Genomic DNA, 14368 nt, shown 5'->3' with positions numbered 1-14368 from the left:
ATTCAGAGTGAGAATGGTCCATATAAAAGTGGATTTCTCCTGGGAAGACAGCAGGAGGCAGATATTCACATTGATGTAAACATTAGAAAAAAGAATTCGGTTTGAGACTGGCAACAGCATTGAAACTGTATATGATAATGTGAGTAGAGAAAGATTTTACTAAGAGATAAGAGAAATGGTAACTCCTGACAAACTGATGAGATTGTTGTAGGTGGCATTGAGCAATATAAGAAAAATGGTAAGTATTCGTAGTAACTTGTTTGAGTCATCGGATATTCACAGTGAAGTATGCTAACACTAGCTCTAGAATATGTGATATGTAAAATTAAGCTGCTGAGCAAGGGGTGATCATCCACAGATCAGTGCAAACATTGGCCTATGTTCCCAGAAAGTATTTGCATTCTGTAATGGTGTGTGCACTGGTTTGAAACTCCCTGGCATATTAAAATTGTGTGCTGAATTGGGACTTGTACCTATGACCTTTGAATTTGCAGGCAGGTGCTCAGCCAACTGGCCAATTATTGCCCTTTAGGGTCTCCCAAACATTTACACCATACAACTTTACTTTTTTTACCTACCCTCATCGCTCTTCTTTAACCAGTTGCCTATCAAAATTCCCAGAAGCTTTTCTGCTTACCTTTCTCAAAGTGTTCCTACAATGTCATCAGGAGAACTTCTATGAAGTATGGAAGGTAGGAGAGAGGTACTGATGAAAGTAAAGCTGGGTGTGCAGGTCATGAGCTGTGCTTGGGCAGCTCAGCCAGTAGAGCACTTAGCTGCAAAAGATGAAGGTCCCAGGTTCACATCCCATTCTGCCACACAGCTTTGATCAGCCAAGAAGTTTAATTGTCCTCCATTACTGACATAAATACAATCAAAAGAGCTCAAAGGCAATGGAGGAATTATTCGTTACATGGGATTGACTATCAGTGAATATAAGATCAAAAACTTGGTTTGTGACAGGATTCACATAGGGAAGATGTTGATTTCAGTAACCATAACTAGGGGGTGAATTTGAGAAAATTGAGCTATTTAAATACTTAGGAGTTACCATCAACCACAGCAATGATAAATAAGTTGAACTACTAGTGATAGCCAATGGAACTTATTTTGCCCCAACAAAATCACTTTCTCAAGGCTTCTATGTCACACCTCTGAATTAATCATGTAGAAAAACATTTATAAGATCAATGCTCCCATCTGAACAAGAATATTGGCCACTAACCATAAGGCATATCAATATTTTGAACAGCTTTGAGAAGACATACTCCACCAAATAAAAGCTTCTGCTGTGAAGAAGGACTTTGGATATGATTGTATGACAATGAATTTTACACCAGCTATTGTGACTGACATATTAGCATAATAATAAAGTTCTCTGCCCAAACTCTTTGCCTTTACAAATGTCTGCTTGTGTCTGTATATGTGTGGATGGATATGCGTGTGTGTGTGTGCGAGTGTATACCTGTCCTTTTTTCCCCCTAAGGTAAGTCTTTCCGCTCCCGGGATTGGAATGACTCCTTACCCTCTCCCTTAAAACCCACATCCTTTCGTCTTTTCCTCTCCTTCCCTCTTTCCTGATGAAGCAACCATTTGTTGCGGAAGCTTGAATTTTGTGTGTGTGTTTGTGTTTATTTGTGTGTCTATCGACCTGCCAGCGCTTTTGTTTGGTAAGTGTCATCATCTTTGTTTTTAGATATATAATAATAAAGTTAGTAAGACTGAGATTGGTAGTGCATGCAGCTTTGTGGAGTAATAAAGAGTCACTATAGCATAGCTGTGCACTTAACATCATCAGAACTAATGTGAACTATGGTGAACTGATTCTGTAAGTGAGCAAACCACTGCATGGAAAAGCAGCAGCATCTTTGCAGCAATCATGTTAACTATTACATCCACGGTAGTAATGCCTGAGCTTGGCAGAGCGTCCCTCATGGTGAACAATGATGATGGATAATTGAACATGACAGTTATTGTTACAGAAACTACATGACATTATTTCTGCTGCTGGTCTCATGCTTAGTGCCTTAACAAATAACTGTAAGCAGTGAAGTTGTCACATATTAATGTGTAGGTGCTCATTTCACTTATGTGACCCAGGTCACCAAAAATTGTGTTCCTAAGGGTAACTTTACTAGACACAGTGTTTGCTGATTGCAAATAGAGCACATGTACTAAACTGGAAAGAGTGTATAGCTGTTTTCACTTTATTTTGAAGAGAAAAATTGTAACAATAAAATCTGGAGAACAGAAATGAAGATAATAGTCTCACATTTTTCTGAGTATTTCATTATTTGCCAAGCAATGACCGAACAAAACTATTAATGATCTCATATATATTGAACATTTAAAATAGTGTTTTGGGTTAATGGTTTGAGTGCACAGTTTTATATAACTGCATGATTCAATATGATCTGTTTCAGACTACCACAACAGTTGTAGCCACTTTCTACCAGGGTGTCAGTCCAGAAACTCAGGAGGGAATGCAAGACTTCAGGGGGCTGCTGTATCTTCTTTCTAGTGAAATGTTCTTCTATAGTGCATACAGTGTGCTCTACACTTTCCCATATGAAATTCCTATATTTCTAAGAGAAAGCAACTTATACTCCTCATCAGCATACTACATTTCCAAGGTCATAGCAGCGGTGAGTAGTTTGTTAACTTCTAGTTGTTACAATGTGTGCTAAGTTTGTGAGAAGTGTAACAGCAGTGCATTCTGATTCAGCTTATACACGTAAAACACATACTAAATATAGACTGCAAATTGGAAGAATGGAGTAATATTCATTCATTACCAGGATTAGTCATGTTAAAATGTAACACCCCTTTTATTTCATGAGCAGCCCCAGGTACTGGAATGAGGTTTTTGGCAAATTATAGTATGCTAAGAGGCATGTACTTTGGTGTGTGATAAAGCATCTTAACTTTTGTATCAATCAAGGAGGAGCTTACGGATGCTCAGTGCAGAGATTGTCAGTGATGTATCAATTGAGAAATTGAAGCAAGTATTATTTTTTAAAATGGAATGACATATGTTTTTTTAACAACACTCAAAAGTGCTTGGAAAGATGATTCCAATCATGTAAGGCTTGTTAATTTTGAGGTTGAAACTCTTCACAAAAGAATCCCACAAATCTACTAAAATTGGAAAGCGATGTGGCCAGAGTCAGCTACTGTGACGTAAACATCACCAAGCAGAACTCTCATGCAAAGATCTGTCACTATATGCAGTAAGACAGGCCTACACTACTAAGATAAAACCTCATTTCCTATATGATGTAGATACAGGATCAGCTATGATTTTTGTATATGAAACTATAGCATATGCTAGCTTCTGGTGCACCAGATGGGACTTAGGAAAACTATTTCAAATGTGTGTACATTTCCAGGTTTTTGTGTAAACAACTACAGCTTCATCAGGCAATTTTCCATTTAAACCATCTCATTACTGCTGACTTGTCCAAGCCAAAGCAGAAACATTGGTATTCATACGTCACAATGATTGACAACCCTATTCAAGGGAGAAAGGAAACTACACTGTATTATCTTCCTTAGATTTGGAATGATAATAATAACTGTATCAGACCTGTCTGTGCATGGAGACACCTGAGTGCTACTTAAAGTAAATAACCTGCTGTCAGACCAATGTGTCTATAAATGTGTCAGAAAAATGTGTTACAAAATTGTCATACACTTAAACAGCTTATTCAGAATGACTGCCAACTTGTCACTTACAAAATAAATACTTCTCTTAAGTAGGTGCTCAGATTGTTTTTATTAACTGCAAGGCACATTTTTAGTCACTGTTTGAGAGATAGATGAACAGATGAAAGTACACTAGATGATATGCCATTGCATACTGTGGTGATTCAGTAGCACATATCATCTGGCATAGTTTGGGCTTTAAGATAAACTCATTCTTTCAGTGCTCCCCATAGAAAGAAATCAAGAGGAGTTAAATCAAGAGATCTGGCCAGCTAATGTAGTCCAGCACTCCATCCTATTCAATTTTCAGGAAACTTCTCATTCAGTGTTTTTGTTGCAACATAGGAAGAGTGATCTGCGCAGTGGTCATGTTACAACCACATACCATTTTGCTTACCCAGTTGTACCTCTTCTAGAAGAACAGACAGAATGTTATAAGAATGTGAATGCATGTTTTTCCATTTAACAAAGTAAGGTCATGCAGTGGAATTTACTATTGTACCTTGTTAAAGTAATTTTTTTTATTATTAATGTACCGTATTTAAAAAGAAATTTTGTGCTAAATTGTTAATCAACATCATGTATGAGCATAATGTTTAGTTCATCTCTGTTTTTTTTTTTTATTTATGAGTCACAACACTCGCACCTTTACCCCCTGGTCAAGTGACTTCTTGTGTAAACAGAGCCTCCAGATTCAGAAATAAATCTAAGTATTTGAAAACCAAACTCACCACTTTTTGCCAGCATCTGATATATATTGAGAATAAATAAGTTTTTTTCTCAACAAAATACAATAGATTATGGGTCCCAGTTACGTATGTAAAAACGTGTGCAAAAAGTGACAGATACATTTTTTTAATGCATATTTGAGAGTGTGTTTTTGGTTTTAGAGTTGAAATGGATCTGGTGAATAGTGAAACAGATTGGCCAATGTGGAAGAGAAAAATACAAGATTTAATTGACTATCATGAAGGAGCTTTAGATGTGATTGATGGCAAGTTACTAAAACCTGAACCACTGTCTGAAGGTGCTAATGATGCAGCAATAAAGGATCCTAAAGCCAAATCACATTTTTATTGTAAAGCGAACAGTTATGCCAAGTCGATGATTACATGTGCAGTTACAGACACTGTGTATCAGAAGATCATGGACAAAGAAATGGCTCTTGAAGCATGGAAGGCATTGAAGCAGAATTTCAAAGCATCATCAAAGGACCAGGTTCAAGATTTGTTCAGATTTCTTTGCATTTAATTGGACTCAGGGGGAAGACATCTCCACACACATAGTGAAGTTAACAAGTCTGTGGAATGAACTGAACAACAATGATACTGGTATGTAAAATTTTACATATTCTACCTGTAAGCTTTGATTCCATTAAATTAAGTTGGATGTTATTAACAAAAGATGATAAGAAAACATTGATGAATTAATTGAACAGTTGTGCATGTTTGAGAGAAATTTCACAGAGAGTAGTGATAAAATTGAACAAGAGGCATCAGTAGTCAAATCAGGCATACAAAACAAAATAAAAACTAACAAATTCAAAGTTAAAGGAAAATGTAACTATTGCAAAGAACCGGGCCACTGGATCAAATATTGTAAGAAGTGGATTTTTGATGGAAGACCAGCTAAAAATACAACTGTGCAGAAAAACATGGACAAAACTGTAGTAATGAATGGTAGCATTGTTTACTATTTGTGGCAAGGCTTGTTCATTAAAAGTGGATGGGTACAATTGGTGGATTGACAATGGTGCAATGAAACATATGGCAAATAGTCTTGATTACTTTGTCAGCTTTGAAGCACTCAACAATCCCTGCTGTATAAAGGCCACTAGACAGGAGTCTCTAGAAGCAACAGGAAGAGGATCAATTCAGATTCTGTCAACAGTTGGCAGCAGCTGTGAAGAGTTGACCCTGACTGATGTCTGGTATGTACCAAAAATTTCCAAAAACTTTATTTCTGTTTTAGGTGCCCAAGATTGTAGCAAATACAGTATATGTGAATGTATGCTTTCCTGGTGTATACAGCTGGCGAAGAGTTCTCAGGCTTCCAGCCAGGTGGCTGTGTCTTCAAAGTGCAGTTTGAAGACACCGCCACCTGGCTGGAAGCCCAAGAACTCTTCGCCAAATACAGTATGTTTCAGTCAAGTACTACATATTGCTCTTTGACAATTGGTGGCAGAGTGAGACCATGTGGAAATCATAAAGTTGGTTGCACTTTATACAAAACAGAAATTAAGCCCTTAGTGCCAGAAAGGGTGCAACTGTGAATCTTTCAGTGGAAGATAGATTTGATGTACTTCAACAGTCTTGTGAGAGATGGGGTCATCAAGACAAACATCATGTTAAAACAAAACTCAAAAAGGAATTTAACATTGATGTTAAGGAAGGGGCAGAGATTTGTGAACCATGCAAATGTGGGAAAGCGCATCGTCTACCATTTGGAACTACAGAAAAGTCAACAAGGCCTGCTGAGTTGATATCAGCTGATCTGTGTGGACCTTTTCATGAGTCATTCCAGAAGAAATGTTACCTTGTTTTGTTCAAAGACCATTTCACCAAGTTTTGCTATGGTTCTTTTGCCGCAGAAAAATCAGAGTGGACTAAAATTCTCAAAGATTTTCTCTGGCGCACAAAGGCATTGGGGTACTCTGTTAAAGAGATGCTGAGTGACAATGGCAAGGAGTTTGATAATAAAGAGGTTAGATCCATCTTAAGTTCAAATGGTATAACACAGTGATTGACTGCTCCCTATACTCATGAGCAAAATGGTATTTGTGAGTGGGGTAGGACAGTTGTTGAGATGGCCAGGACACTTAAGTATTCAAAACCAGATGTCACTTATCCAGAGCAGATATGGGCTGAATTGGTTAACACAGCAATTTACACCTTGACCAGGACAGGGAAGTCATCTGTGGAAGGTGTCAGTCCTTAAGAGTTGTGGGAACAGAAAAAGGCCTCTAACTAAACATCTTAGGGTTACTGGCTCAACATATTATGCACACATTCCAAGTGAAAATTGAAGGAAACTGGACAAGAAAGCTGTGAAAGGATATCTAATTGATTATGATGGTGATGAACGCTTCAGGATTTGGATAAAAGAAAGTAATTCCATTGTGCTGACCAGAGATGTACAATTTGAAGAAAAACTGGGTTGGTGAACTGAACAAATTACACTACCATTTCAAGTTGTTGAAAAGCCCATTGCAGGTCCAGAGTATATTAAAAATCAATCAGAGAGTGAGGAAAATACACACTCAGAAGATAGTATGGAGCATGAAACTAGTTCAGACAAAGACTCTGATGATGACATTCTGGAAACTTGCAAAGAGGAAATAGGAGTAAGTTAAGAGATCATTCATCATTAAAGAGACCTTAATAATTATGCAATGATAACAGAAGATTTCTTTGTCACAACTGAGGTTCTTGAAACCTACAAGGGTACACTTAGACATGAAGACAGCATCAAATGTAAAGAAGCAATGGACAAAGAAATGGAATCTCTGATCAAAAATGAAACACAGGATGTTGAAGACTTACCTGAAGGTGCCAAGGCAATACTATGTAAGTGAATGTTTTGATTGAAACCAAATGAAGACGGTCAGATCAAAAAATTTAAGGCTTGATTGGTTGCCAAGGGTTTCAGTCAATGAGAAGGTGTAGATTAAGAGTCAAACTTTTAGTCCAGTTGCAAAAATGACAACAATTTGGTCTAATCTGAGTGTTGCTGCCACTGAAAGAATGTATCTCAGACAGTTTGATGTGCCAACAGCCTTCCTGTATGGAAAACTTAAGCAAACCATTTATATGGCACAACCAATTGGTTATGAAGATGGTACCAACAGAGTTTGCAGATTGAAGAAAACGCTGTATGGTTTAAAACAAGCACCAAGATGCTGGAACTTGCAAAAGGAGTTCAAGATCACAATGGCACCTGCAAACTATTATTTAGGTTTGAAAATTGGACATGACAAGGATGGCTGTATCAAGATTCACCAGAAGGCTTATGCACAACGAATTTGAAAATGTTTCAACTTTTCAGAGTGTAAAGCAGTTTCTACCACAGTGTTGAAAGTTACAGATGTTTCACAGTCAGGGAAAGATGACGTGGTAGAACAGTCTTTTCCATATAGAGAAGCAGTTGGAGCATTAATGTATATGATCCTTGGCACAAGACTAGACCTAGCCTTCAGCGTAAGTGCTCTGTCAAGATCTCTCAATAATACCACTGAAGATGACATATTAAGAGTAAAGAGGGTTTTTTGTTATGTATCAGGAATGACTGAATATGGAATCACATACAAACCAAGAGGAAAGAGCACAACTGTGGAATGCTCCAGTGATGCAGATTTTGGAGGCTTCTCAAAAGCAGGCAGATCAATATCTAGAGTAGTCATCAACTATGCAGGAGGGGCGACATCATGGCTAAGTCAGCGACAAACCATGCTAGCAACATCTACAACTGAAGCTGAACTATTTGCCACAAATGAAGCTGCTGAGGAGATTATTTGGTTAACTCATCTATTCAGAGAAACAACAAGACTATCTGAAATTCTGGTTCTCCAAATTGACGATAAAGCAATAGTGAAGTTGGCAGAGAATCCAGAATTTCATCGCCGAACCAAACATATAGCCATCAAGGACAAGTCCTATATCGTTTCGATGATGTACTACAAGGACGCTAATAAATTGAATTGAATTGAATTGGATTTCTTTATTCATGAAAAACTTTATGAAGGAAGAATTTGAGTTCATCAAACTCCATCTGAAGAGCAGGTAGCGAACATCATGACCAAAGCTCTAATCTTCATAAGATATTGTGTAATCAAATGGGATTTTTGTAAAACTCAGTTTTGCTTTGTTTTGTGGGTTTTCCTGTTTGTTGATTTCAATTTAACAAGGTAAAGTGTTAAAGTAAATTCTTTTCATTAATGTATTTAAAAAGAAGTTTTGTGTTAAATTATTAATCAACATCATATATGAGCAAAATGTTTTGTTTATCTCTGTTTTTTTTTTTTTATTTTTTATTTTGAGTTCCAACTCTCGCTCATTTACTCTTTGGTGTTTTTAGAAGCTCCTTGGTCAATTGAGTTCTTGTGTAAACAGTACTTCCAGATTCAGAAATAAATCTAAGTATTTGAGAACTAAACTTACTGCTTTTTGCCAGCACCTGATCTCTATTGAGAAGAAATAAGTTTCTTTTCTCAACAAAATGCGATATACCTTATGAAGCCAGGGTGCATTTTCAGCTGCCCAGTAGTGCACATTATGTAAATTTACATTACCATGGTTCATAAAAGTTCCTTTGTTGGTATAGAGCACACTTTGGACAACATACTGACATCTCTTGAGTGCAGCAGAGCAAACCAACAAAACTATACACAACTTTTGAAATCATGTCCACCAAGTGCATTATTTAGTGACAGATGATATGGGTGGAATTTATGTTGATGCAAGATGCAAGTGACACTCCTCTGGTTGATCCCACATACCTTGGCAATATGTGCTGCCATTCACCATGTAAAAGTAGAATGTCTAACTTCTTATCATTGGTGTTCATGTCTGCATGCAAAGTGTGTTGAAACAGAAATGACCTGCTGTTAGATGACAGTCCCTCCTGCTTCTACAGTGCAGCAAATAAACAGTCAAAAGGTTTGATAGGACAGCCTTGCCTGTGGTGAACATCTTTACAATGCAGTTGCTGATTCCCCTGGCTTCCTTTTCAGTTTCAACCTTATTATTACCAAGCATTGTATCACTGTGCTCATCTTTTCAATGTTTTCAGATGCCATTAAAAATATATCATTCTATTTAAAAAAAGATCATACTTGCTTCAATATCTCAAGTGAGACAAGAGTTAAGACACTTTCTCACATACCAAAGAAACATGATCCCTAGCATACTATAACATTTTTGGAAACCTCATTTCGATATCTGGAGCTGTTCATAAAATGAAAGGGGTGTTATGGCTTATGTGAGTCACCCTCTATGTTTTATGTAGGTTCAGTTAAGAAGAAAGACTTTCAGGGATCATAAATGAGGCAAAGTATATAGTAAGAGAGCTGTAAGAAACAAAGATTGTAGACAGTATTAATAGTTGATGATTGTGGAACTGCTTCATTATAGTTTTACTGGCATAGACTATAAAAACATAAATAAATTAGTAGGGAAGATCCTCAGTTTGTTTATCTTTACAGTCCACTTAATATTTACATTAATACACTAATAACTGTCAAGAAATAATAAGAATTCCTCCTATTTTGTCCACAGTATTTTAGCAATGGATTTAATCATTGATGTAAAATGCTGTGCACTCACTACCTGGATAGCTCAAAATTGGTTTTTTAAATAAATGTTGATCATGTCTAAGTTAAGAGATCCTATTCCTATTATACTGCAGCACATATAATGCCAGTTTTAGTTGTTATAAAGGCAAACATTTTAATAAAGCATTTGAAATATATGTCACTGCACTGCAAATTATGCCTATTGTATCATATGGCATCCTATAGGGTACCAAACTATAAAAGTTCCATTAAATATTGTAAAGCTTTTGAGTAAATATCATATTTAGTGTAAGACAAAATAATTTTACTTGGAAAAGGTTGAAACAGAAAATAAATGGGGACGTGTGTCCTATTTCAGATGCCAAGGACTGTAATTGAAACAGCAGTATTTTTTGGATTTATTTTCATACTCGCTGACTTCCCAGTAGGAGGACTGGTTGGATATTTCATGCTATTGGGTCCACTGTTGTTGATATCCATTGGTGCACTAGCCTATGGTAAGGACTTCCACCATTCTAATGACACACTACACACAGCAATTACTGTACTTAGCAAGTGCTTTGTGTATTATGACTGAATATAGATGAAAATTCTTTCAATCTGAAACTGTGAGTTGGTACAGAAAATAAGAATCTCAGTTGGAGGAAGGATTTTAAAACATCTATGAAAAATAAATAAATAAAAATAAAAATAAAAATAGAAATAAACCTTTCAGCTTCAGTGTAAGCTACCCATCAAAGAAGTGGATGGCTGTTGGCATGAAACTCTTATCACTGAACATCCTCTGAGTCATACTTCAGTTTTATTACACTTTCCCTGAAATATGATGCTGTAATTAAATGGAATTATATTTCCATAGGTCTTCTTTTTTTAAAAAAATGCTAAGAAAAGCACTGTCAGCAGTTTGGGCAAGACACTGGGTAGTATTTATAACTGATTTTAAAAAATGTTTCAGTTGTATAGTCTTCAATATCAGATTTTTAAAAACAGGTTCTATAAATAATAGTTTTACACAATCTCTTTCAGTAAATCATCAGCAATGAAAAAGAACAGATTGTCAGGTTCAAATGGTTCAAATGGCTCTGAGCACTGTGGGGCTTAACATCTTAGGTCATAAGTCCCCTAGAACTTAGAACTACTTAAACCTAACTAACCTAAGGACATCACACACACCCATGCCCGAGGCAGGATTCGAACCTGAGACCGTAGCAGTCCCGCAGTTCTGGACTGCAGCGCCAGAACCGCACGGCCACCGCGGCCGGCACAGATTGTCAGGCTTCTACTTCATAAAGCTTATGAGAGTTGGCTGGGGACTAAAATTAGTTAATATTTTCGGACAGAACTGCACAGAACAACTTGCAGGAGCACAATAAACACATAGCTGCTCACCGTGTTCAGTGGTAGTAATGAAGGAAGAGAAGGAGTAGCAGAGTATTGTACTGAAATCTACAGCTGCACTACAATCTCCAAAAGAAAAATATTTTATTAAAAACAGTTACTGGCTCCAAATACCATTTTCAAAGCCATCATATTCATTATATTGGTACTGCCTGTTGGAAGACATTATGTCTTACTTAATGAAGACGCAAATTTTGAAATTTGTCTCAAAGATATAAAATATCTTTCTAGTTATCACCTCAATTAAAAGATGTGGCAACTATAACATAAACTTGGGCAGTTAAGACATCTGTCATCTTATGGGAGTATGTAAACAGGTGTAGGATACATGTGGAGAACAGAACGTCTTAGTAATAAAAATGTCCCTCCTCCTACATCTCAAAACTAAACATTTCAAAGCTACAGATGTTTCTGCGCTGAGGGATAATAGCTTGCAAAGAAAGGATGACCTCAGTGGAGAGAGAGCTAAATGTTGAGTGGCTACATCTGTAATGGTGCTTAACATCTGTAACTCTTCCTCTCAACACTCATATACAAGAAACATCTGTTACAGTGCAAATGCTTTACTATAGTAACAAAGTGTTCATGTTACATGTAGCCAAATGAGACTCTTAAAAAATCTTGTGACATGGCTCCCTTAACTATTTGCAAGGACTGTAATGCAAACATTGTGCTATGAGTCTTTTCTCTAATGTTTCTGTTGTCATGTTGAGTTAAGATTGAACACAGTGTGGGACAGCGGGTGGAAAAATTTTATTTTTATTGTATTGTTGTTCTCATTACAGGCTCTTTAACTACAATGTTGACATTGGGATTCATAGAAAATGCAATTTACTGTAACAATTTTCACTATATTCTGAAAACGATAAAGCAAAAAGTTTCAAATAAATATTTAACCAAGCAATGCTACTATCAGCTATTGTACTATCAGAGCTGTTCAGAGTCTATTGCACGGATCCTGTTATTCCTAGATAATGAAACTGTTCAACAACCATTATCGATGTAAATGTTCAAAATGAATGCTCACCAAAATTTGATGTTAACACTCATCAAACACCACACTAGTAATGATAGAAGGTCTGTCCTGTGGTGACATGTGAAAATACAACATACGCAAACTGAGAATAAATCCCTGGAGTCATTCCACAATTAACACTTTACCCCAATGCGAACTCATTGTTACATGCATACCGAGTTACATAATATGGCATTCAAGGCTGTTCCTTGCAACTACACAAACATGGCACAGCTTCTGACACGGAGTGCGCACTGATACAAATCTAGAAGAGAACTGGGGCCTGACTCTAGCTCGCAGTGCTTTTATTTATATAGCCGCGGTGCTGACCGTCGAAGGCGCAGCTGACAAAATTTGCCTTCCTAACTAGCCGCTCATGCTAGTTCAAGTATAAGTTGTATAGCGACTTGCCCAGTATATGAAGTAAAATTCTGTGAATGTAATTCTCTAGTGTACATGTCAGTTCATAGTGTAGAAGAGTTCCTCAAAAATCCTTAGAGCTTAAGTGAGGATCATGCAAATACTTTAATCGTTAATATTGGCTTATACATGTATTCAGTTGTAAACTTCAAGTTTCTAATGTGGTTTAATTATAACTTACACATTGACTTGCCCAGTATATGAAGTGCTGTAAAATTTTGTGAACATAATTTTCTAGTTTCTAAGATATACTTTGACCTGTCCAATATCTGATGTGCTGTACTGTACATGTAAGATTTACTGGACCAATAAATACAATACAATACAATACAATACTAAATAATTAATTGCTTCATTCACTGAAGGCCAATGAAGCTCTCAATTTAATTGTGCTATCAGCACACAGGTAAGTATCTGTAATAAAATACTGATGTGATGAGGTTAAATACTTTTGGCAAGATAATTATTTTAGTTGCTCTGCATGCAATAGATGAGCTCTAAACTTGCCCTTTGGAGAGACGCTACAGCTATAGTTTTATAGCTACCTTTCGGAAACTTCTCACATCTTTGTTATTATAGCATATCTCCATTCTACCTAAATCTAAACATCCTAACTTTATCTAATCACTTACTTAATCTATCTTGCTTCAATACTCTTAGGAAACAAAAACAGAAAATCATGAATTTCAACCAAAATATTACTTTGTGAGATCCTGCATGCTGTTTCCATTAAATTACAATGAAAAAGGAATCCGAATATAAACTTTGAAGTTTCTAGCTCCTTCCTGTTGCGCTGATAATTTTTACATAAAACATCCAAATTTCAAAAACTGTTAAAGTTAGTAAACTGAAACTTAACACATTATCATTTTAGCATCAGTCCTAACACATTATTAACTTTTCAGATTATTTGCTTTACTTTTAACGTATTGCACAACATTCGTGACATCATAGCTAGTTACAGTGGACTAGGCTGGCCCACAATGGAAAGCATATGAATTCTATATGGCGTGAGCAGACTGCTTCCCTACAACAGAGATGAGCACTTTGTAAGTGCCAAAGTGTAACTTTCTGTTAACGGTTTCACAAGATGCTCTTCTGGCCTTGTAAACACTACTCATGGGTAAATAGTTGAAGGTTTGGTCTTCTAATGAAATTCTGGTTGCACTTTGAAGACAGAGCAAGACCAAAATGAAGTATCTGAAGCAGGGCCAGAAAAGTTAAATGGTTCCCACATGACACCCAGGTGTGGGTGGATCACATTAAAAACGTGATATGCCACACCAGTGAAGAATCTGTCCCACAGTCTTCTGGACAATTATGGAGTCAATCTGTTTCTTATGGAGTGAGCAACATTTGCATTAAGGGACAGATAGTGCTAGTCACAATCCTGTGATGATATTCTATCAGTGTGGTTACATATGCAGGTACCTGTGGCATTTCTTATTTTGAATATGATTTTAACAGTGTTACATGAAGTAGAACTACTGTTCAGATAAAAATATATTACAGTGGCACTGTTGTGTTTATCATGAAGAAAA

General features: G+C 36.6%; 1 protein-coding gene across 1 annotated transcript in view; it reads left to right on the top strand.

The window, feature by feature from the left end:
* Nucleotides 1–14368, top strand: part of LOC126482188 (protein scarlet-like) — a 93041-nt gene that overhangs the window by 62167 nt on the left and 16506 nt on the right. The window contains exons 11-12 of the mRNA XM_050106167.1: nucleotides 2424–2645; nucleotides 10353–10491. Coding sequence (XP_049962124.1) covers nucleotides 2424–2645; nucleotides 10353–10491 — 361 coding nt within the window. The remainder of the gene's footprint in view (nucleotides 1–2423; nucleotides 2646–10352; nucleotides 10492–14368) is intronic.

This window comes from Schistocerca serialis, chromosome 5 (assembly GCF_023864345.2).
Source record: "Schistocerca serialis cubense isolate TAMUIC-IGC-003099 chromosome 5, iqSchSeri2.2, whole genome shotgun sequence".
Classification (NCBI taxonomy): Eukaryota; Metazoa; Arthropoda; class Insecta; order Orthoptera; family Acrididae; genus Schistocerca; species Schistocerca serialis.
Note: the sequence above shows the minus strand (reverse complement) of the source record. Positions and strands in the feature narration are given on the sequence as shown.